The sequence below is a fragment of the Ostrinia furnacalis genome, unplaced genomic scaffold (assembly GCF_004193835.3).
Source record: "Ostrinia furnacalis isolate ACB-3 unplaced genomic scaffold, ASM419383v2 OfSCF1132, whole genome shotgun sequence".
In the NCBI taxonomy this organism is placed as follows: domain Eukaryota; kingdom Metazoa; phylum Arthropoda; class Insecta; order Lepidoptera; family Crambidae; genus Ostrinia; species Ostrinia furnacalis.
Window position 1 is genome coordinate 402,240 of NW_021131371.1, and position 22,820 is coordinate 425,059.

The 22,820-nt window shown below is 39.6% G+C and overlaps 1 protein-coding gene across 1 annotated transcript in view; it reads right to left on the reverse strand.

Annotated features, from left to right (window-relative positions):
* Positions 1-22,820, reverse strand: part of Sin3A (SIN3 transcription regulator family member A) — a 70,661-nt gene that overhangs the window by 25,178 nt on the left and 22,663 nt on the right. Inside the window, exons 4-17 of the mRNA XM_028302548.1 lie at positions 22,413-22,609; positions 21,152-21,372; positions 20,422-20,545; positions 19,088-19,224; positions 15,074-15,186; positions 14,488-14,591; positions 13,414-13,542; positions 12,663-12,782; positions 9,744-9,872; positions 8,204-8,285; positions 7,116-7,287; positions 3,339-3,496; positions 1,429-1,626; positions 166-263 (exon numbers count right to left, since the gene is read on the reverse strand). Of these exons, the coding sequence (XP_028158349.1) occupies positions 166-263; positions 1,429-1,626; positions 3,339-3,496; positions 7,116-7,287; positions 8,204-8,285; positions 9,744-9,872; positions 12,663-12,782; positions 13,414-13,542; positions 14,488-14,591; positions 15,074-15,186; positions 19,088-19,224; positions 20,422-20,545; positions 21,152-21,372; positions 22,413-22,609 (1,982 nt within the window). The remainder of the gene's footprint in view (positions 1-165; positions 264-1,428; positions 1,627-3,338; positions 3,497-7,115; positions 7,288-8,203; positions 8,286-9,743; positions 9,873-12,662; positions 12,783-13,413; positions 13,543-14,487; positions 14,592-15,073; positions 15,187-19,087; positions 19,225-20,421; positions 20,546-21,151; positions 21,373-22,412; positions 22,610-22,820) is intronic.

Below are 22,820 nucleotides of genomic sequence, written 5' to 3' on the forward strand. Positions count from 1 at the left end.
AAGTTCATTACATTTGACTCAAGGTTTTCAGAGCTAAAATTCAGACACCAAATTATTAAAGTTTATTTAGTTTTCCAGAGCTAAAATTCAGTGTTTTCAGCTAAACTTTCTAAATTACTTGGCAACATCAACTAACTTGTGCATAAAAATGTAACAAATACTAACCTCTTTGCACAGCGCCGTGCGGCCAGAACAACGGCGCGCGGCGGCGTCCCGCGGCAACGCACAGTATGACGTGCCCAAACGCTTGCACGTCGACAGATCTGCGGGACAAAAGAGTAACTTTAATACAAGATCAAATACATAGCCTAAACACTTATAAGTGAACGCAAGTCAATATACATTCTGCATCAAATAAATCGCACCTCCCACGACAAGCACTTAACAAACGTATGCATCCCCACTTCCCACCAACATTGGTACCATTTGAAAGCCTAGTTCTAAACTTCATTTCATTAAAGGAAAGGTTTTTACCCCAAAAATGTGTCTTTACAAGGATTCAGAGTCACTTCTTCAAAAAATAGGTAGTTACGCTATAGCCATTTTTTATGACTATAAAACTGTTAACTTGGGATTAATCGCTATCCATCTGTTAAAGAGGACACGTGAGATATTTATTTGGTTTTATAACCATAAAAATTGGTCTAATTGATCCCAGAGGTGAACCCAAAGTGAGGTCTATTTTCAAGTCACATTTATGGTATATGTTAATCATTTATTTAGAAATGAAATGTATTTTTCTTTAAGGATATTTATTGGGCTTTCAAATAACACCAATATTATTGGGGTACCATGGTTATGTCAGAAGAAAATCTTTGAAGTTCGCGTCGCGGAAGGTGCGGTTTATTTGATGTTGAGTGTATTTCAATAGTAGTTTACACTACAATGGTGTTTGTCCTTAATTTTCATCTGGATTGTCAACCACAGGAGTTGATTTGTACATTGTTGTTATTGCGTTATACTTAGGTAAGATGGTGGTGGTGAGCCAGACGACAGTTTACATCTGTCAGCCCAAAACTACAAAACTCCGCTACAAGAGTAGCGTTGTCAGCAGCTTTCATTAAATCCTCCTGCGTCAAGTTGCTCGGGCACTCAGGGTCTTTCCCTGAGTTTCGTCGACTGGGGAACAAAACCGCACCTGTACTCCAAGAGCCATCCAAGAAAACCTGACCAGATTGTCCTTACTGCGGCCATCCGAAGTCTATTTAAAGTCTTCATATATTAGGTATAGATAAATGCGATAACCACGCACTTTTTCTATACATATACATCACTATCGACTCACCAATATCCATAGCGGCGTCGCCCTGAGGTCTGTCGTGCCTCAGCTGCGCCCCCAAGTGTCCCACGGGCTCATAGCGGACGCACTTGTCCCGGTCGCTGCGGTCTACCTTAGTACTCTATCAATATACATCACTATCGACTCACCAATATCCATAGCGGCGTCGCCCTGAGGTCTGTCGTGCCTCAGCTGCGCCCCCAAGTGTCCCACGGGCTCGTAGCGGACGCACTTGTCCCGGTTGTCGCGGTCGCTGCGGTCGCCGCGATCGTTGCGGTCGGTGCGGTCGCGTTCGCGGTCGTAGCTCAGCAGGCTGTTGGTGTTTGGGTAGCTGGTGTTGTTGTAGCCTGTTGAAGAAAGTTTTAGTGTTATAGATGTTTTCTTTTCAAATAGAAGTTCACTGCTGGACAAAGGCCAGAATCAAATATTGTCACATTGACCAGTCCTGCCCTTTCCGCATTCAAATGCTTCCCGCGATCAAATTCACCGAGTGGAAGACCTAGGTAGGTACACTACGTTTTCAGGTCTGTAGTCGAACTTTTCTTCCCTGAATGTCATTGCAAATATATTTGCTATAGTCTGGTCCGCGAGCACATAGAATTTTGTCCAATGACCCCAAGCTACCCATCCTTATCGCTCGCGCGTAATTATGTTGCTGTCGCGCTCGCACACTCACTGCGGGCGCCCGTCGCACAGTCGCGACAGCAATATAATTACGCGCGAGCGATGAGGATGGGTAGCTTAGGGTCATTGGACAAAATTCTACGTGCTCACAGACCGGGCTTTACATTTATTTTCTACCTTCTTCAGAACATAGCTGGACTGGTTGAGAAGGTTTGAGGCGGTTTTCGGAATTATGTAAAATAGGAAGATGCTTTGTGGCATGGAATACATATCATGGATTTCCTTTGGCTGAAATATGAGGTCAAGCGTATAATTGCAGGTTTGAGATCCCGTCACCACCTTACCCGGTTCCTACTGGACTATTGTGGTAAATCCATTTTTGAAACGAGCATTATTTAACCGTTTGCATGCCTGGACTTCAGATAGATTACGACATGTGACAGTCACTGTCTCATCCTGATTAGTGCAAGCATACGAAAGGTTATGCTCATGTGGAGAGGCAAACGGGAATACTAGTAATATGAGTACTACAGATGGCTAAAAAGATGATGGACCGACGACATCATAAAAGTAGCAGGAAGGCGCTGGACGCGGGCCTCTGCCAACCGGGCAACATGGAAAGCATTGGGGGAGGCCTATGTTCAGCTGTGGACGTCCTATGGCTGAGATGGCTAAAACTAAAATAAAGATGTCCCTAGCAAGACTCGAACCCTGACCTGTGTGCAGTGCTTCTTTCTTGCGACTACCGTCCAGCATCGAACTGTATACTTAGAGAAACAGTAATATGTCCCTGCCGGGCGTCGAACCTATGTGCAGCGCTGTTTATGAACTGCCAATAATTGCAGAGTGTCTTGTGGGACCTTTACCACCACGCTGACGTCTAGTAGCGGACTGCTATTAGTTAATATAGTATATTTTTCTTCTTCTTATCGTGTCGACAACAAACCTACACAGTGTCAGCTCTAAACTCCGCCACAAGAGTGGCGTTGTCAGCAGCATTAATTAAATCCTCCTGAGTGCAGTTGCTCGGGCACTCAGGGCACGACATTATGTGCTACAATACACTATAGCATTGGTTCCCAAACTTATTTGAGACGCGCCCCCTTTCGACCATACGAAAAATTACGCGCCCCCCTCCTTCAGTCAAGATTATTTATTGGTTGTATCGCAGTCTGGATTGCATTCTCTTAGCGGTCGCAGGTTTTTTATACTTGTACACAGATGGCCCGCGACCCCCACTTTGGGAACCAATGCCCTAGAGCAACGAAAAACCTCCTAGTAAATGACGCCTCGCAAGCCTCTACACAACGTCCCGATTTTTTTCTGGGTCTCTTACCGCCCCCCTGTAATCCTGCAGCGCCCACAAGGGGGCGTTATCGCCCACTTTGGGAAAGACTGCACTAGAGATATATTTTGTCCCTGCCGGGAGTCGAACCTGTATGCATCATGGCAGGCGGCGTGTGAGGCGGCGAGGCGGGTGCCACGAAGTCTTGTAACCATTTCTGGAGTTCAGGGTGTCGGCACAGGAACGGACCCGTCACGCAGAGCAGTTCCGACGATGAGATGATCTCGTTGGTGAAGAGGAGCAGGCATCTGGAAGGTTTTGTTGTGGTTAGTACTGCTAAGAAGATATCTTGGAAGGTACCATCGGCCTGCCATTGCCTGTCATGTCGTCTCGTTCTATCGCAAAGAATCACCATATAATGAGAGCGAGAGCAAAAACGGAAATGGATAGTTAACAGTGTGGCCGTGTGTACATTGTACAAATGACCTACACTGCCGTCTATAAGCTAAAAGGCCGCTAAATGACATTTGGTCATTTTTCACTTTTTTAATGTAATGGTAATAAAAAAAAAATCTCTATCGATCTGTCTAGGAACGGTTATTCTATCTTTTACCGTTCTCAAGATATTTTTTTTTAAAAGGCAGCTAAATACAAAAAACAAAAACCTTACATCGCTTAAAGGTCGTTAAACGGCACAACTAGATTAGAAGGCAGCTATACTACTTTAACGTTTGGATCGATTGAACATTTTTACTATCAATGCTTAGCTATAAAACAGTTATTATTCAACAGTTAACTAAAAGGTAGCAAAAGTATTTTTGCTGCTTTTTAGCTTGGTTACGGCGGAGTATAATACCTTGCATATACTTAACTAAAAGGCGGTTAATGCGCTCTTACCGAACTAAAAAGCAGTTAAAATAATTTTGCGGCCTTTAAGCGTTGTAGTGTTACTACTTTTACAATTAATATACTATTATAGAAAGCCTTATTAGACCGTACGTAAAGTAAAATAAATATTTTCTTCTGTGTCTTGCATAACAAAAAAGCCGTTAAATAACAAAACATCGCTAAAAAGCCGCAAACTACCCATCTCGCTTGTAAGTATAGTTCACTTTGTGATACCGGACTATTATGTATTCTGTGATACCGGACCAAATTTTAGTATGTTCTTAAGCATGTCTGTCGGAGCCCATCTGTAAAACGTCTGGTCCCGGAAAAAGACATCATCAAAACGGCAGCTGCAACATTTTGATAAATACAAAGGATTCTGATTCTATGAACCTTACATGCATGTGGGGGTTGTCAAATGATACCTTAACTGTTTTATAAAGGTATGATACGCAATATCAACTAAGTAGTACAATAATGAAAATATTTAAAATTAAATGAAAATTACAGCTGTAAAAACCAAATATTTTTAAATACAGCATCGAAACTATACACGATAGACAAAAAATACATGTGGCAGACATAACAAGCTACTCACTAGCTATCCAAAGAATAAAACTGTGACTCGATCAAATTGAAAATGTCTTAGTTACATCATTGTTAGTAAGGCGCTCCCTCTAATTCATGCGCGTGTAGTTTTTTAGTTTTAACTACTTTCAGTGGGAAATGGATATAATAAAAAAAATATTAATAAAATCGATTGAAAATACAAAAACAAATCAGTTTTTCCTCGAAATCGACAATAAAATAAACTTACTAGTAACCACCATTTATATTTTGTAATAATATAATTTAAAACTTTGCTTTGGATTAATTTGTAAGTACATAATTATTTGTATCTAAGCCAAGTACCTACCTAAGCTTATAGGAGTCTTTATTTAGTTACACAATAGGCCAGTCAATGTCGACATCAAAACATCGTAAACACACTTTTTTACAGTATTTATGATGTTGTTAGGTCCCTTTAGAGTTTTTACCTTTATTTGCAACAATGCGCCAAAGTGTAACTTTGGCGCTTTCTTCACTGTTTTGGGGAAACTACCAGAAGAGAGCGTTTTGTCGATATCGTTGCTTCATATTTTACTAAATTTAATAAAGTTTGCCACCGTTTGAAGTTCATTCCAATGCTCTTAGTCAATTTTTTTGGAGATACAGCAAGTCAAAGATAGGAAATAATTTATAATAGGTACTGAATAACTCAGGCGCTTATTTCAGTTATTTTTAAAAATAAAAAATGTTTCCAGGTGTCTTTGTTTAATAGTTTTGTAAAGTCAATTAAATTTTCTACAATTTGAGCTTAATCTAGCATTCTAGAACCTTAAAGATATGCCTTGTCAGAGATGAGAAATTTTTTCGAAAGTGAACATTCTCATCACGGTCATTTGCATAAATCATGAGAGAGAAGTTGAAGGAAATATAATGACTTCATTTGATTTCAATAAATGGTATTTCTAAGTTTCATAGAAACATAAGTTTGCTCAATAAAAACAGTAATAATGATAAAAACAGTGTACTGAATAACGTTGGTAATATATTTATGATTTAAATTTAAATTTTAGAAACATAAAATACTATCATTCACTCGTCTCCTTTCCCACTGAAATTAGTTGAAACTAATAGAGTACAGCTGTCTGGAGTAGAGAGCGCCTCACTGACAACTATGTAACTAAGACATTTTGAATTTGATTCAGTTAAACAAAACCTGAATAGATAATGAGTTGCTCGTTATGTGTGCTATACATATTTTCTGTCTATTACTTATAGTTTCGAGACTGTTAATTGAAAATATGGACTTGAGATTTTATTTTGATAAATATTTTCGTAATTGTAATTCAGCTGAGGTTATTACACATATTACAGCATTATACACCATTTAATTACATTTAATTTGATACCCCACACATGCAAATAAGGTTGTTAGAACTAGAATAAAGGCAATTTTTAAAATGTTACCCTAAGAGGATGGACTATTTTATTTTGTTATCACCATTTCCGATAGTTTTGTGGAAAAAAAGAACTTTTCTTTGCAAAAACTTAGTTTAATTTTATAAGTTAACGTTTAATTTTGCAGGATTCGAAAAATACAGATGTGGATAGTGCTAGCCTAAAAAGCAGTTGTATGAAAAGGTTTAGTAATTAACCGCCTTTAAGTTATGCATAACTGTATTAAAAGTTGTTAATGTCGATATCTACTTGGCTATAAAGCAGCTATGTGTAATTAGCCGCTTTTTTGTTATGCATACGTTAATAACTTCCTGTCTCTAAAAAATACTTTTGGAAGTTATTAATAAATCCATAACTTAAAAGCAGTTATGATTCTTTAGCTGCCATTTAGTTCTGCACACTTGAAGCAAGCATTTAAATTTTACAAGGTTAGAAAGGAAAATGTGTATTTATTGAATTAATTATCAATATTTTACAAAATCAACTTATTTCATGTGAAAATTGAAAAAAATACCTTTTTTTTGGTATATGACAACATGACAAAGTGTTTATAGATACTGAGCAGCATAGGTTTGAAAATTTTGCCACGTTTTTCTGCTCTAGCTCAAAATTAGATTTTGTCATTTAGCGGCCTTTTAGCTTATAGACGGCAGTACACTGAACTGTCCAACCAAACTCATTGACAGGGTGCCACCATCGTTCAACTACATAGTTTACATGGAAAAAATCGGAACCAGCGATCCGATATTGACGGTGGCACCCCCTGTCAATGTCACGGGTGGGACAGTTCAGTGTATTGGGTCTATAGCTTGGAAGAACTTTGGGACTGTCAAAACACATGTTTCTGTGAAACATGTGAAAATGTGTATTGATAGGAAGTCCTAAAAACAATTTAAATTCTGCAAATAGTCCAGTCATTTTGAGTTGTCCGCCAATAAAAATCCAACCAGTGAAGGTCAAGTTTGTCCCGGGGGAAAGTTAAACTGTCATTGGACCCGCAACGAAATTAATCAGAAGAACATAGGAGTTGCTTACCTCAAAAAGTTGTCATAGACGTGCTGCGAGCGCAGCGCCTTCCTAGCTTTGTCGAAGAAGCTATACTCGTGGTGCGTCCCGTATTTCGCTGCTTCCGCGTACGTGACGTCACGCACGCCCGCGCCGCTTAGGCCGGACACGCGGGATTTCTTGGCTGGGGGCGCGCCTACAGCTGTAAGAATAGATGTATTGAAACTACGCTCTATATGTAATGAATAAATAAAGTTTAAATTGAAATGTTCGTTTTCCAAATGCAATTTTACACAGTTGCGTTCACAAAAAAAAACGGTTTATAAAGATAGTTTTTTCAGTATGTTCCAATTGATGCCAAAGCAGCTAGATAGATTCAGCAAAGACTTTCAATGCCAAATACAGATCTTCTTACTAGAAGTGATTGATGCTACATTTATATTTAAAAAAAAAACAATTAATTTAGTGCAAATAAGTTAACATAATTATTTTAAAGCGAATGGTCAATAGTCAGAAAGCTTCGAGTAAGTACAGTAAGTAGCACTTAAATATTAATTGTCTATTGCATTCATTGTGAAATGACAAACTAGAACATAGGGGCACGGCAACTTTTTATTTATATTTATTTATTCTTACACATCCAAATAAAATTTAACAGTAAGTTAATAATTTGAATTTGTAACTTTACAAGATTCCCAGTTAGTTTGATGTACCATACACTAACTATAAGTTTTATAGAAGCAAAAGTGTCGTTGCTAAAGTCTGGTCGCGGAGCACGTAAAATTTTGTCCAATGACCCCAAGCTACCCACCCTTATCGCTCGCGCGTAATTATGTTGCTGTCGCGCTCGCACACTCACTGCGGGCGCCCGTCGCACAGTCGCGACAGCAATTTACGCGCGAGCGATAAGGATGGGTAGCTTGGGGTCATTGGACAAAATTATATGTGCTCACAGACCGGGCTTTACACAAAATGAGAGCTTTACTATCAAACCACATGTAATGCAATGCAATAAATGATTTGATTTGATTTGATTTGAGAGTTAGCTTGATGTGTCGTCGCCTGTACACGTATGAAATGAAATCAATAGTGATATTGGTAGTGATAGTAGTACTTACCCATCTGCGTGGACGAGGTGAAGCTGGGTGACCTCTTGAGGTGTTGCGGCGGCGCGGCGGCCGGCGCCGGGTGCTTGCTCACCTGCTGTGATAACACATTGTTAATAGGGCCAGGCCTGTTCATCTCCGCGATTTCCTAAAAACAAAACATGCTACTCTTGAGACAGGCTAAATTACACCATATTGTTAATGACATTGAGCATACATTTTTTTAAATACCTTCGCGAAGTAAAACTTCTGTACGTAGTACTTATTATTATTCTGTGATAGGGCGTCTAACAATCAACAAGCAGACCAGTGGGTTTAGACAGATTTATTAGCAATTTGTATTGCCCAAATTACTAATAGTCCCATTAGCCCCTCGTGTTAAGCTAAATAAGCTTGTGTTACGAGTGGGCTCACCACAATAGTCGAGCGGCAGCGGGATTCGAACCAGCGTCCTCGGATCTCGAGTCGGCCACTCCGACCGCTTCACCGGTCGGCTATCGTGGCTATAATCGCAAACTAGTCGAAAAGTGATCGAAAGGTCTTTCTTATATGGAATTTTGACGGATTCTATTCGATCAAAAAGTGAATTTTGTCCGTTTAAGCGCGATTGGTCCAATTCGCAATTGGATATCCTTTTATTTTGGACCAATTACGAATTGGACCAATCGAGAATTGGACTAATCGCGAATTTGTAATTTTTTCATGATTGGACCAATTGGGAATTGGACCTAAACGCATTTTGTCTAGGGGGCAGGTAGTAGTGGTTTACCTGACCGTTTAAAAAAGGCTGATAATAGTGACATACGCCCGTATTCACAAACATTACTATGAGATCTCACAGCATGCGTGGACGCACAGGGTGACACACGAACCAATCACAAAGTTCTATTCAACGCTGTGCGTTCGATTTGCTGCTTCATTTAAACAAGCTTCAGTAAAATGTAACGTGAAATGTGATTTTGTCTTGGGCGACTCCTAAAAATTATATTTTTGAATTTGAGTGATTCCTGCTTGGTGAAAATCGGTCGCCATTAATAAAATACAAGGGACAAAACATAGTAGATATAAATAAGGTAGGTAGGTATACAGGGTGTTAGGTAAATGGGTATATGAGCCGACACTAGCCCATGTTAACATGTGCATATAAATGGTATGGTGAAGTCAGAAAATTGATATCTTCATTTTAATTATTTTAATTTTCATATAAATCGGATTTTATAAAATTTATTTTATATGAAAATTTAAAAAAAATAAAATGATAATCAAATTTCTGACTTCACCATACCATTTATATGCCCATGTTAACATGGGCTAGTGTCGGCTCATATACCCATTTACCTAACACCCTGTATAGATGTTCTACTTCTAATTCCCCTCCCTTTAACTGCTATTTTATTTTTTAATTTATTTTATTTATTCAAACCACATCTTTTTATAATACTACAAACACAAATGTCATAATGCCTTTTCATTAAACCCGCTTGCTGCATCCCAACTTTAGCCTGCAACGTAAATTGTGCCTTATGTCTACCTAAATACACTCGCAACTCACCTGCGGATGATGGTGCGGCGCGGCGTGCGGCGCGGCATGCGGCGCGGCGTGCGGCGCGTGCGCGTGCGGCGGCGACACGCAGAAACGTTCGCGCTCGCGCTCGCGCTCCGGCTCGCTGTCCACGCGTTGCTGGCGATTAACGAATTATGTTACTCAAAGGCATAAATCTATACTTCTATATGTTTGGAATTTAATTATTATTGACACTGTTACCCACTATTTATTTTGACATTTAATTGACATTAATTCTATTTGTATTATTAATTTATTTGGACATGATGTGTATTTCTTTCTTATTAATACTGCAATTGTTTATTATTAATAAGAAAATATATTGAAAATTTGACATGTAATGAACATTATGAATAAATTTCTTATTCTATACTAATATTATAAATGCGAAAGTAACTCTGTCTGACTGTCATTTGTCTCGAAGCGCTGGTAGGGCCCAAAAGATAAGGAGACATGTAAAGTGCCCCATAAGGGCTACCTTTTCTTTTTTTATAATTGTCTATTGACGTTCATAAGTGCCACTTGTGGTCTAAACTGAATAAATATTTTTGATTTTGATTTTTGATTTTGTCTTGCTTTCACGCCTAAACTACTGAACCGATTTTAATGAAATTTTGCATAGAGATAGTTTAAATTCCGGGAAAGGACATAGGATAGTTTTTATCCCGGTTTTTGAAACAGGGACACGCGAGATAAAGTTTTTTCTGTGACAGACAAAACCCACGTGGGCGAAGCCGCGGGCGGAAAGCTAGTATGCAATAAGTTAATAATAAAACATGCTTACAATAGGGCCCGTTGGCCCTCATCAAGACAAAAAGAATGAGCTCAAACACAGTATGATTGCTGTAGGTCATATAAATGGTGGATTTTCTGCAGGTAGCATAACATAAGTCATTGTCATCAGGTATATAGACATAGATGACCCACGCTGAACTGTCCCACCAAACTCAATGACAGGGGGGCGCTACCATCGTTTAACTATATGGTTTCCAACATGACAAAAATCGGGACCAGCGATCCGGTATTGACGGTGGCGCCACGCTGTCAATGTCATGCATAGGACAGTTCAGTATTTTGGAACTATAAGTACCTTTCAAACTATTCAAGCTACAGAAACTGGTGCAAAATTCTAACTAAACAAAGCCTCAAATAGTAGTTAAGTTCCTGTCTTATTATCTCAGACAGCAAAGTCTCTAATATTACTATTTTAACTAAAACTATCTACTACTGTAAATATTTGTAGTTTTGTTTTAATATTAAAAAATTAAGCCGGTATTATTTAAATTTAAAATACGACGTTACATTCAAAATGACGATCAATAAATCTACACCAGATATTTTGAACTCAGTTGTGTAATAAAATGTATAAATACCAAATAATAATATAGCATGTATATTGGCAATAATACGTTACTTTTATTTAATTAAAGTTAAAACATTCCTAAAATCATAATCACCAACAGCATTTTTTTAATAAAAAAAACTAATTACCTTCACATCCCTCCTGTTAATTATTTCTGTCAATACCGATTCGCGCCTCACAATCATTGTAGAAGTTATAAAAGTTATGTCACTATAAAAACTGTATTATCTTTGTCAAAAACGTTTTTAATCTTAATCAAATCAAATACACAATCACTATACTTTATATTTTCGTCAAAAATTAAAAATATCTTCGTCAATTATCTAAAAAGACGGTTAAAAAACCGTCAAGTCAAAATATATCAATTATTTGAAACAATCACTGAATTAAAAATATTATAAATTTAGTTATAACGGCCGTTGAATGCCGTAGTCAAAATGGTACTGACGATGAGCGGTCGAAAAGCTGTTATGCGAAATGATTTTTGATCCACCCTCGTATTTTTAATATTCAATGAAGTCATGTCACAGTAGAAATGGATACAGTAGGTTAACTTGAAAGTAAACCTGTTTTAAATTGAAGATTCAATTTGCGTAGTTAGGATTTTTTTGTGCTAAGGAGCAAAAACAAGACTTAGTAAATCTATACTAATCTATACTAATATTATAAATGTGAAAGTAATTGTCTGTCTGTCTCGCTTTCACGCATAAACCACTGAACCGAAAGGACATAGGATAGTTTTTATCCCGGTTTTTGAAACAGGGACGCGCGCGATATAAAGTTTTTCTGTGACAGACAAAATTCCACGCGGGCGAAGCTAACACGCTTCCTTTAAAAACACAAACCAATGGCAAAAAACTTGTCAGGACTTGTTGAGAAGCTTTTAAAATTCAACTTGCTGATAACAATATACATTTTATCAAATCAAAAGTACCCCTTCACTTATCCTAGGCCATTATGTGAAATCTCCACTATCAGCGGTACTATCAGATAATATCTGTTGACCTAGCGCTGATATTGACATGTTTGCGTACCACTTCCGGTACTTCGTATCCTATGGCGTATGGTATTTCCAATGATAAGTCTGTAAGTCCAATTTATGTGAGAATTTAGCATACGTGGTTACGTAAAATTTGACTATATTTTGGCTGCAAAACCGTATTTATTCAACTATAAAAAAATCTATTTAGTTGTAATTATGAAATGGAGGATTTAATGATGTCTTAGAGTTCGATGTTTGAACCAAAAAGTGGCTGCAGGAAATGCTCGATTTTAAAATGTTTTTTATATTTCTTTATGGTTCTGTTGTCTTTTCTCTGTTATTGGTTACAAAATTAGAAATCTACAACGTGGTTTATAATACTAATAAGCCATACTATGTCATTGTTTGTTGTTCCTAATAAAATTAAACATTTTATTTTATTCTTAACTGTAACGGACCTCATAAAGATAAAAGGAAGGCGCAATCGGTCGGACAATCATTGGGGGAGGCCTATGATCAGCAGTGAACGTGCTATGGCTGAAATGATGATGATGATTCTTACCTGTGGAGGCGGCGGCGACCGAGCGTGGGCATAGTGCGGTTTGGTGACCGCCTTGGCGTCAGGTAAGAACTGCCCGAATTCAGCCAACAGGTCGTCTTGGTTCTCGAATAGTTTTGCCACCTATGAGAGACGTGAGATTTAGTAAATACTGTCACAATAAATAAAAGTAAGCCAATAATTAGAAACGCAACCAATTATTGACACTAATTCAAATAACTGTACATTTTAATATTTTATTTGTTTTGCATTATTTATTATTGCGTCAAAATAAGTGACTGCATAAGTATTAAACACGCAAAGAAAAATTCACGAAAACTGCACAATGACAGAAGTTAAAATTAAGACACTAGACCACTTGAAGTAGTCTACCATATTTAACATCATTTTCATAGTGTGCTGTAAAAGTGCTTTTTAAAGCCTATTTGCAGAAATAAATTAGTTTTGTTTTTAAGATTTTTTTTTATAAATTGATAAGACAGTTATGAAAGTTTCTAAAAATATGTTACAGGACAATTCCAATTTTTTGCGTTGCTTACGAAGGGTAAGCAAGTAAAAATTCAAATAAAAAGAAATGGTACAATTTTATGTAACACATTTTTTAGAACAAGACAATCACACCTGCTGTTAAGTGAGATGCAGTCTAGGATGGTAAATACCTGCCCTTTGCCTATTCACTCTCGCCTTGAAGAGGCCCGTGTTATACAGTTCGGGAATGTCAAAAATACCTTTAAAATACCATTAAGTGTCTTACCTGAGAATACACCTCTTGTTCCGTCTGCTGTTTAGCCTGTGGTTCTTTAACATCACGATGACCCCTCTGGTAAGCATGGAGTATCTCCAAAAACCGCTTGTACTTGTCCGGTTGCCGAGAGAAGCGCGACTGGAGACAAAAGTCGCAAGTTAGTGCTATAGTAGTGTTAAAGGGAGCTTGTGGTCGTATAAAGGTGATAATCAGAACTCTTATAGAGCAGCCGCAAGTTATTCTCATGTGGAATCAATCGGTAATTTGTATCATCATTAAATGTTACATTTTTGGTTAGGACATCAGCTAATGACAGTTTACTTCTGTAAGTTAACTCCTAGGCCAGTGGGCTGAGTGTGAGTTTAAAAAATGTATGAAAATTTTAGTTTTTGGACGTTTCCCGCTAGGGGCGCTGTACAATCCGTCATAAATTAAAAGTAATTTTTTGACGCGCTCACACTCAGCCCTCAGAAGGATTTCGTGTTTTCTTCATACAGCTACTGCTATCTTCTTGAAGTCGTCGGTCCATCGAGAAGTATCATTCCTACTACGTTTACTCCACCTTCCATTGACCCACTGCCTCCTTAGCTAACTTTAACTTTTCCCCTGGACAAACTTGACCTTCACTGGTAGGAGTTTTATTGGCGGTCAAGCTGTAGATCCTGGCTACACAGGAGTTGCAGCGGTGGGAACGAGAGGTGGGAATAGTCCCGTGCCATCTTCTTGAAGTCGTCTGTCCATTGATAAGTATCATTCCTACTACGTTTGCCAAGATATTTACTCCACCTTTCATCTACCCCCTGCCTCTTTAGCTAGCAAAATTCTAGGACCAGGTCAACTTGTGATCTTTTTCTCTGTAAATAAAGCCCACTGTATCTTTAGCTAGCAAAATTCTTAGGTTGAGTTGCACCATCTAACTTTGACCGTAACTTTGGAGATAACCGGTGCTTTTTGTATGGATTTTGACAGATTTTTGACGTTTGTCAAAGTTTCAGTAAGATGGTGCAACCCAGCCTTAGACCAGGTGTTTTGACAAAGCTAAAATATCCTACAAAGGTTCTACAACAGTTACAGCAATCTCACCTTAATCTTATTGACGTATTCAATAGCATGATTGAACTCCACAGGCTGCCCTGGCGGAGCAGAGGCCGGATGTCCACCGCTGCCAGCCGGTGGCGCTACAGTACCTGCAAAGAGAGCTATATTGTAGCCAATGTATGTGAAAGGAGGTATAAGCTGTATAAGGGTTATAGTCAGAACTCTTGTAGAGCAGCCGCAAGTTTTTATCATTTGAGGTCAATCGGTAATTAATGTTATCATAAAAGGTTATAAATAAGAAATTGAGAGATTATCATTTATTTTTTATTTATGATTAGAACGGTAGTAAGAATTACGCTATTCAAACAAGTAACAAAGTTCAGATTAACATTTAAATACTTAAAAACAAAGGAACACTACAGAATATTATAGGCCTTTTAGTTTTATGACTTTTAGTAGGTATCTGATAAGACTTTTTTTTATAGATATCTGGTAGAACAATTCACTGGTAACCAGCATCTTTATTTGTTAAGAACGTTATCTGATACTTTACCGGGAGTGTTTAATTACTAATTAGTGCTGATAACTATCTAAAACTGAGGTTTAAATGTGGTATACACGAGTCACTTACCAGGAGTATGGTGAATGGACGCAGCCTCAATCTGCTGATGTGCCTGGGAAATGTGATGCAGCGTGTTCCCAGGAGTCACAGACAAGTTGTGGACTATTGCGCTGTTCACCGATCTGTAAAAAGTTGTAGAGTTAGTACGGTGTTAAGATGGAGCTATAGAGGTGCTATAAGAGCGACAATCAGAACTCTTATAGAGCAGCCGCAAGTTATTCTCATGTAGAATCAATCGGTAATTTGTATCATCATTGAGTGTTGTTTATAAATTGTAACCTACCTACAGTCTACTTCATAAAACTGCTATAATGATAGTAAATAACATGATTTACTAATTATCTTAATACTGATAGTATCTTTGCGGTATTATTCGTTAAAGTTTTATTAAATAGTCTATGTTTTACAGAACGGTGAAACATATTCACTTAGGATAATAAGAAACGATCATAATAGTTTACTAATTACCTAAGTAATACGTAATTTGAGCCAATAAAACGAGTTCTCGCTCATTTTTATTCAATTTGTTTAATTGGTTTGGTCAACAATGTCATTAATAAACAAATTCCAAATAGCAGAGCTTATTCTTCATATCGAATAAATACATAATATATAACCTTTCCATAATAAAAACACTTATTATCTCTTAAGGTTTAGCCAAACCAACGCGATCACACGCGATCAGCCGGCGTGCAGCGATGGCGACCAGACTTAAATGCATTGATCGCCATCGCTGCACGCCGGCTGATCGCGTTGGTTTGGCCGAACCTTTACACTTGCCAATAACTAACGCTAACAAACTGACATATAAAAGATCTATATGCAGATCCTTAAGTTTGACCGAGAGCAAACTACTATACCGGCCGCTAGTCAATTTCTAACCAATCTATATCCGACAAACACAGGCCAAGACCGCAGTGTAAAAATATTATACTTACAACCATCCGACCCATATATCATTATAAATACTCGGTCAACGACCCGATCAGCTGGTCTGGCGTCCCTTTCGCTCGTACGGTGAGCGAGAGAGAAGTATAAAAGTACAGTGTACGATAAGGAATTGTGAATGATAATGTATGTTTTTGAATGTTTATCAGTATCTAGGTCTTAAATTATGAGGAAGTGATATAAAAACGCGGGCATTTCGTAGAGTATAATGAACTTTTTAAAAAAATAAAACCGACTTCAAATGCGTGAACACAAAAAAAAAACTAAAAATTAAAAATATTGCGTATAAAAAAGTTCATCCCCAATTTTCCACCCTTGGGGGTGAAATATTTTCTTCAAATTCGCATGAAACCACCCTTTTGATAATACCTATTCAACAAAAAAATAATCGTTCAAATTGATTTATAATCGGCGGAGATATTGCGTATAAAAAAGTTCATCCCCAATTTTCCACCCTTGGGGGTTGTTTTTTCTATTATTAAATTTAAATGGGACCACCCTTGAGGTATTACCTATACGCCGAAAAAAGATTTGTTCAAATCGGTTCATAATTGGCGGAGTTATCGCGTAACAAACATAGAAAAAAAACATACGGATCGAATTGAGAACCTCCTCCTTTTTTGAAGTCGGTTGAAAATGACATTTATTATTCACTAGCTTTCCGCCCGCGGCTTCGCCCGCGTGGAATTTTGTCTGTCACAGAAAAACTTTATCGCGCGCGTCCCTGTTTCAAAAACCGGGATAAAAACTATCCTATGTTCTTTCCCGGGACTCAAACTATCTCTATGCCAAATTTCATCAAAATCGGTTGCGAGGTTTAAGCGGGAAAGCGTAACAGACAGACAGACAGACAGAGTTACTTTCGCATTTATAATATTAGTTGGGATAAGGTAATTCTTTTTGATTTAAAAAAAATGTACAGTGCATTGAAATTTGTGCAAACTGGGAACCAGTAGGGATTCATAATAATCCTTTTGTTAGAATTTCAAAATGGCGGATGGTTTGATGACAGGCGGCCATTTTGTTAAGTATGTACTTGATTGGCTGAACGTGATGTAACGAGTACTTCTTCACATGTAAGATAAGTAAAATTTTATAAAACAAAAATAAAACCGACTCCAAAAAACCTACACTAAAACGTAGAAAAATAATTACTAATTACCTGTAGTCGGTGCCCCTAGTCGGTGCCAAGATTATGAAACATGTAAAGTTTGCCTGCACCGACTCCAAAAGTATCAATCATGGTATACCTACATAAATATTAATAATTCGTCCTAATAAATAGGTAGGTAATTAGTAATTATTTTTCTACGTTTTAGTGTAGGTTTTTTGGAGTCGGTTTTATTTTTGTTTTATAAAATTTTACTTATTTCTTGCTTTTTAGTTAACTAATTATTACCTTGATGTTACCACTGAAGGTAGGCAGTAACACTGAGACCAAAAAAAATTGGTTCATAATCGGCGGAGATATTGCGTATAAAAAAGTTCATCCCCAATTTTCCACCCTTGGGGGTGAAATATTTTCTTCAAATTCGCATGAAACCACCCTTTTGATAATACCTATTCAACAAAAAAATAATCGTTCAAATTGATTTATAATCGGCGGAGATATTGCGTATAAAAAAGTTCATCCCCAATTTTCCACCCTTGGGGGTTGTTTTTTCTATTATTAAATTTAAATGGGACCACCCTTGAGGTATTACCTATACGCCGAAAAAAGATTTGTTCAAATCGGTTCATAATTGGCGGAGTTATCGCGTAACAAACATAGAAAAAAAAAAAAAAAAAAAAAAACATACGGGTCGAATTGAGAACCTCCTCCTTTTTTGAAGTCGGTTGAAAAGATGTTGCGTAGTTTCCCGAACTCTGCCTAGCCTAGATGAATTCGACGATTGACCTCGATTGGACCTACCTAGTTGAATCGTTTGCCCAAGGTAAACAAGACGAGGTACTTGCTGATCATTTATTTGAAAAAAGTAGTCCTTAATGTTTCCATCGAGGTCCTATCCTGTGAAAGTGTGGGGGACAAAAGTTGCCCGACGTGGCAAAAATTTGAAACTGATGATAACCCAGTGTGATAGTGGCGCTAATGAGGGCTATCGTTTTAGCGCTCACCAGTTAACGCCACTGTAGAGTAAGGTCCTGTCACTTGCTAGTAGCGAAGACAGTGGCACCAACTGGTGAGCGCGAAAGTGGTAGGAGGACTATCGCATTTGCACTCATCAAGATGGCGCCACTGTAGAGTAAGGTCCTGTCAATCGCCAGGGGTGCCAACTGTTTATTTATTTATTTATTAGGTACACCAACGATAGGTACAACAATACACAATATGTTAAAAAATACGCAAAATATTAAGCTAATTGCACTATCACTTAGAGGTATACACAGCTTGCAAGAAATATAAGTTGCTGCTTAGTTAGCATAAATGATGTTATATAAGTTAAATTATTATGATATAGAGTCGGTTGCTGTAGCCTTGAATTTGGGTAGGGACATGAAATGCACATCCAGGGGACCACTACATTTATTGTAGATCTTGCAGATCCGACATATAGGAGAGTTGGCTCCTAGAACAGTTAAATATAAAAACGATAGCCCTCATTGTGAGTGTATAGTTTTGTGTTTAGTACTAAACAGATAATGGCTGGAGAGGCGCCCGCTGAAAACCAGCGTCGAAGCGCGCGTATGCACGTGTGTCTCGACTAATGCTGAGCGGGCGCCTTTTTGCACAAAATATCGACAATCATTTTATTTGTATAGCTTAAGTCTGTTATTTATTTTGTGTCAAATTAAGGCTTTCTATTCTATCCGTGTACTCAGTAGTATTGTGTAGTGCAGCGGTTCCCGAATGGTGGTCCGTGGAACCCTGGGGTTCCGTGGAAAGCCGCAAGGGTTCCGTAAAAAATATTATCCCACGTTTCGTGACCGACGTTGTTCGTTCGCACCGACTTGTTTACGCACAAGGGAGGGGCAGGGCGTGCGGGCGGAGTAGTACGGGGTTCCGCTAGGAAAAGTATAATCAATTAGGGTTCCTTGGCAAAAAAAAATTGGGAAACCCTGGTGTAGTGTACTCACTGAGGCACAGACAGCAGCGGCGGCGAGGCGGGCTGCACCGGCAGCAGTTGCACCAGATGCGGCTGCGGAGGCGTGTGGTGCACGCCCAGCACCATGCCGCCGCCCATACCGGTAGGAGACGGCATGGAAACTGACACCTGCGCAGAAGAGTGGAGTTAGTCAGGTAGCGTAAAGGTCGGACCACATTTGTGTGGCGCAACGCGGCACAAAGCGTTTGGGACGTGTAAGGCTAAGGTAAGAACTCACGGCGCGATTTCTAACCGCGCCCGCGGTGTTTGCGAGCCCGCAGCTTCTGTAGAATGCAGATTCTTATGTAAAAACTAATGCACAACTCACGACGCGGTTTTCGCGTTGACGTTGAGTTCTTAGCCTAAATGTTCTGTTTAAAAGCTTACTTGCGTAAAAAGTTTTAAGTTTTTTTTTATTATTCTTTCAGTCTTTTTGTATGAACCAGACCAAAAAGTGCTAGACAACTAAACTAAACCGAGGACGAGGAAGACCCGAAACTACAAGTGTTAGGAGTCTCAAATTTTACATGGTTCCTTTTAGAACATAGGTGCTCACTAAGAAAGGATTTTACGAAACTCCACCCCTAAGGGTTTAAAACGAGATCCACGCGTACGAAGTCGCGGGCGGCCGCTAATTAAGTTTAAAAACAATCATTTGATGTTAAAATTAAAATCCACCGAAGTAGGTAAATTTTAATGTTTACACAATATCTATGCATGCATAAAGCTTGTATGTATTACCATCCATCAGACGCCACATACCGTGTTGGCATTGTGGCACACCAATGGTAAATTCAATGTATCCCCTTGAACGAAGTTGCAGACCTATACCCGAGGTAAGCAACGTGCACTTTAGGGAAAACTACAGCATATTGTATAGATCGTTTCATCCACTCGGCCGCGCCCCAGCAATGTTTGGTCTCGGTCGCGCGGGGTGCGGGGAGTGTGGTCCGAGCAAGCCGTAAGGCATTACTGTAGTGTGCGTGTGCACTCATGGATCATTTAGCGTGTACCGATAACACTCAAACATTAGCGGAAGAATGGTGGGGCGCGTCCGAGTGGATGAAACGATCTATACATTGTTTAGTCTAAAGCCCGGTCTCCGAGCACGTAGAACTTGGTCCAATGACCCCAAGCTACCTATTCTTATCGCTCGCGCGTAATTATGTTGCTGTCGCGCTCGCACACTCACTGCGGGCGCCCGTCGCACAGTCGCGACAGCAATATAGTTACGCGCGAGCGATAAGAATGGGTAGCTTGGGGTCATTGGACAAAATTCTACGTGCTCGGCGACCAGACTATACTGTAAACAAGTCTAGAACTCACCTGTCCATTGCTCTGAACTTCGATCTTGTATCCGGGTGGCAGAAACGTGTTGAATCCCACAATTAACTCGGGGTGGCCCTTGAAGAGATTCGACACTCGAGTGATGACGCCTGGGGTGTCGATACTAGAACAAACATAATATAGTTAAATAAATATTTGATTTGTAAAGGAATTGAAAGGTTTGAATATCTAAGTAAGAAACACATCAATCTAAAGGCACCCTCAAATCTGACGTGTATGTGCTTCTATAAAATAATAATAAATTTGTGATATTTCGTCTTAGGACTCAGTTTCAAGATGGATATGAAAATGATCGCTTACATATAAAATCTATGGGACATCGTGCTTTGACAATTCGTAAAGTATTTATATGGTATTAAAATACCGTCTCTGTCATGCCTGTGTACTAATGCAGTTTCATCACGCAACAAAAAACTTAGTATGCGACTGTAAGCCCATCTTCACAAATTAAAATCACCTATTTGGGCTGAGTTGCGCCACGTTAAAATTAGCCATAACTAACAAGATCTTTGACGTTTGTTAAAGTCAAAGTAAGATGGGGCAACCTAACCTAACGCCTGTATTCACAAACATTACTATGAGGTCTCACAGAGCTCTATTCTCTCTCTATTTAACGTGATTTGCTGCTTCACTTAAGCAAGCATCGTTTGTGAATACGGATGTAAGTCTAAATACAAATATACAGACAAAAAAATATAAAAACACTCACGTCTGACTCTTAAACTCCTTCATGATATCCAGAAAGTCGTTGTACACCTGGGGCTGCGTATTAAACTTGTATTTGACCTGGTCCAGATACGACAGGGCATCTTCGACCTTAAGCCGTTGGAATTGGGCACCGGGCTGGGCGGGGTTCGGCGACACCCGGCCCGGCATCGGCTGGTGGGGCTGATGCGTCTGGTGGGGCTGGTGCGGCTGGTGTTCGAAGAGCTGGAACAAAGGATATTAATAAATAATGAGGAACACCTGGATAACAAACAGATTATGATGATCACCGGGCCTTTCAAGGCGAGAATTTCGTTGCGTGTCCAATGACAGTTTATTATTTTCCTCGGGGCAAACTTGACCTTCACTGGTTGGGTTGTTGGTGGTCAAGCTGTAGATCCTGGCTACACAGGAATTGCAGTGGTGAGAACGAGAGGTGGGAATAGTCCCGTAGCTAGGGAGTGTATGCCGAATTCTTCATTTGCCTTTAGTAAATTAGAGAGGGTCGTCCTCAAGTGGAGACTAAATGACCTGTAGGCCTAAGATGCGCGCCGTGATAAGCGGTTATCACGCCATTTCATCGATTTTGCCCATACATTTATTTACTTATATTGTTTATTATTTTCCCCGGGACAAACTTGTCCTTCACTGGTTGGGTTTGGCGGTCAAGCTGTAGATCCTGGCTACACAGGAGTTGCAGCGGTGGGAATAGTCCCGTAGCTAGGGAGTGTGTGCCAATGGAGACTAAATACCTGATCATAAAAAACTGCAGGCGTGACTAATGTAGGCCAGGACCTCTACTTGCCTCTTGTGTATAAGAGGGTAGTCCTCAAGTGGAATCTAAATGACCTGATGATGATGAACATACCTTCAGCCTAGGCGGCACCTGCGGCTGCGGTGGTTTGGCCACGACATACTGCACCGACCCTGCCTTCAAGTAGTTGATGACAGCAGGGCCCGCGCCGCGGGGCGCCGCCCAAACACTCTTGTTACGCCGAGTCTTTCCCCAAGCCTCTATGCTAAAGCCTGGTCCGTGAGCACGTAGAATTTTGTCCAATGACCCCAAGCTACCCATCCTTATCGCTGGCGCGTAATTATATTGCTGTCGCGACTGTGCGACGGGCGCCCGCAGTGAGTGTGCGAGCGCGACAGCAACATAATTACGCGCGAGCGATAAGGATGGGTAGCTTGGGGTCATTGGACAAAATTCTACGTGCTCACGGACCAGGCTTTAGTCATAGTTACTGCATCTTGTTGGTACATACCTTGAGCCTAGGCGGCACCTGCGGCTGCGGCGGTTTAGCGGCGGCGTACTGCACCGCCCCCGCCTTCAAGTAGTTGATGACCGCGGGGCCCGCGCCCCGGGGCCCCGCCCGCCCAAACGCGGAGCCCACGCCCACGTTGCCCACGCCGCCCACGCTGCTAACTGAGAGCATGGCTGTAGCGCCTGTGCGCAGCGTGTCTGGAAAGATAGGGTGGTGTTAGAAAAAAAATCAGTTTATGGATAAAAATGATGTACAAAATCTTTTTTAAAACAGCTTCTTGAGTTTCTTGCGCTGCTTCTTCTCAGCACTGACCCATTTATTGTCCCGAAGCAGTGGTAGGGTTAATATTGGGACGTGTAAAAGTGCTTTTTAAAAGCCTATTTGCAAAAATAAATGAATTTTATGAAT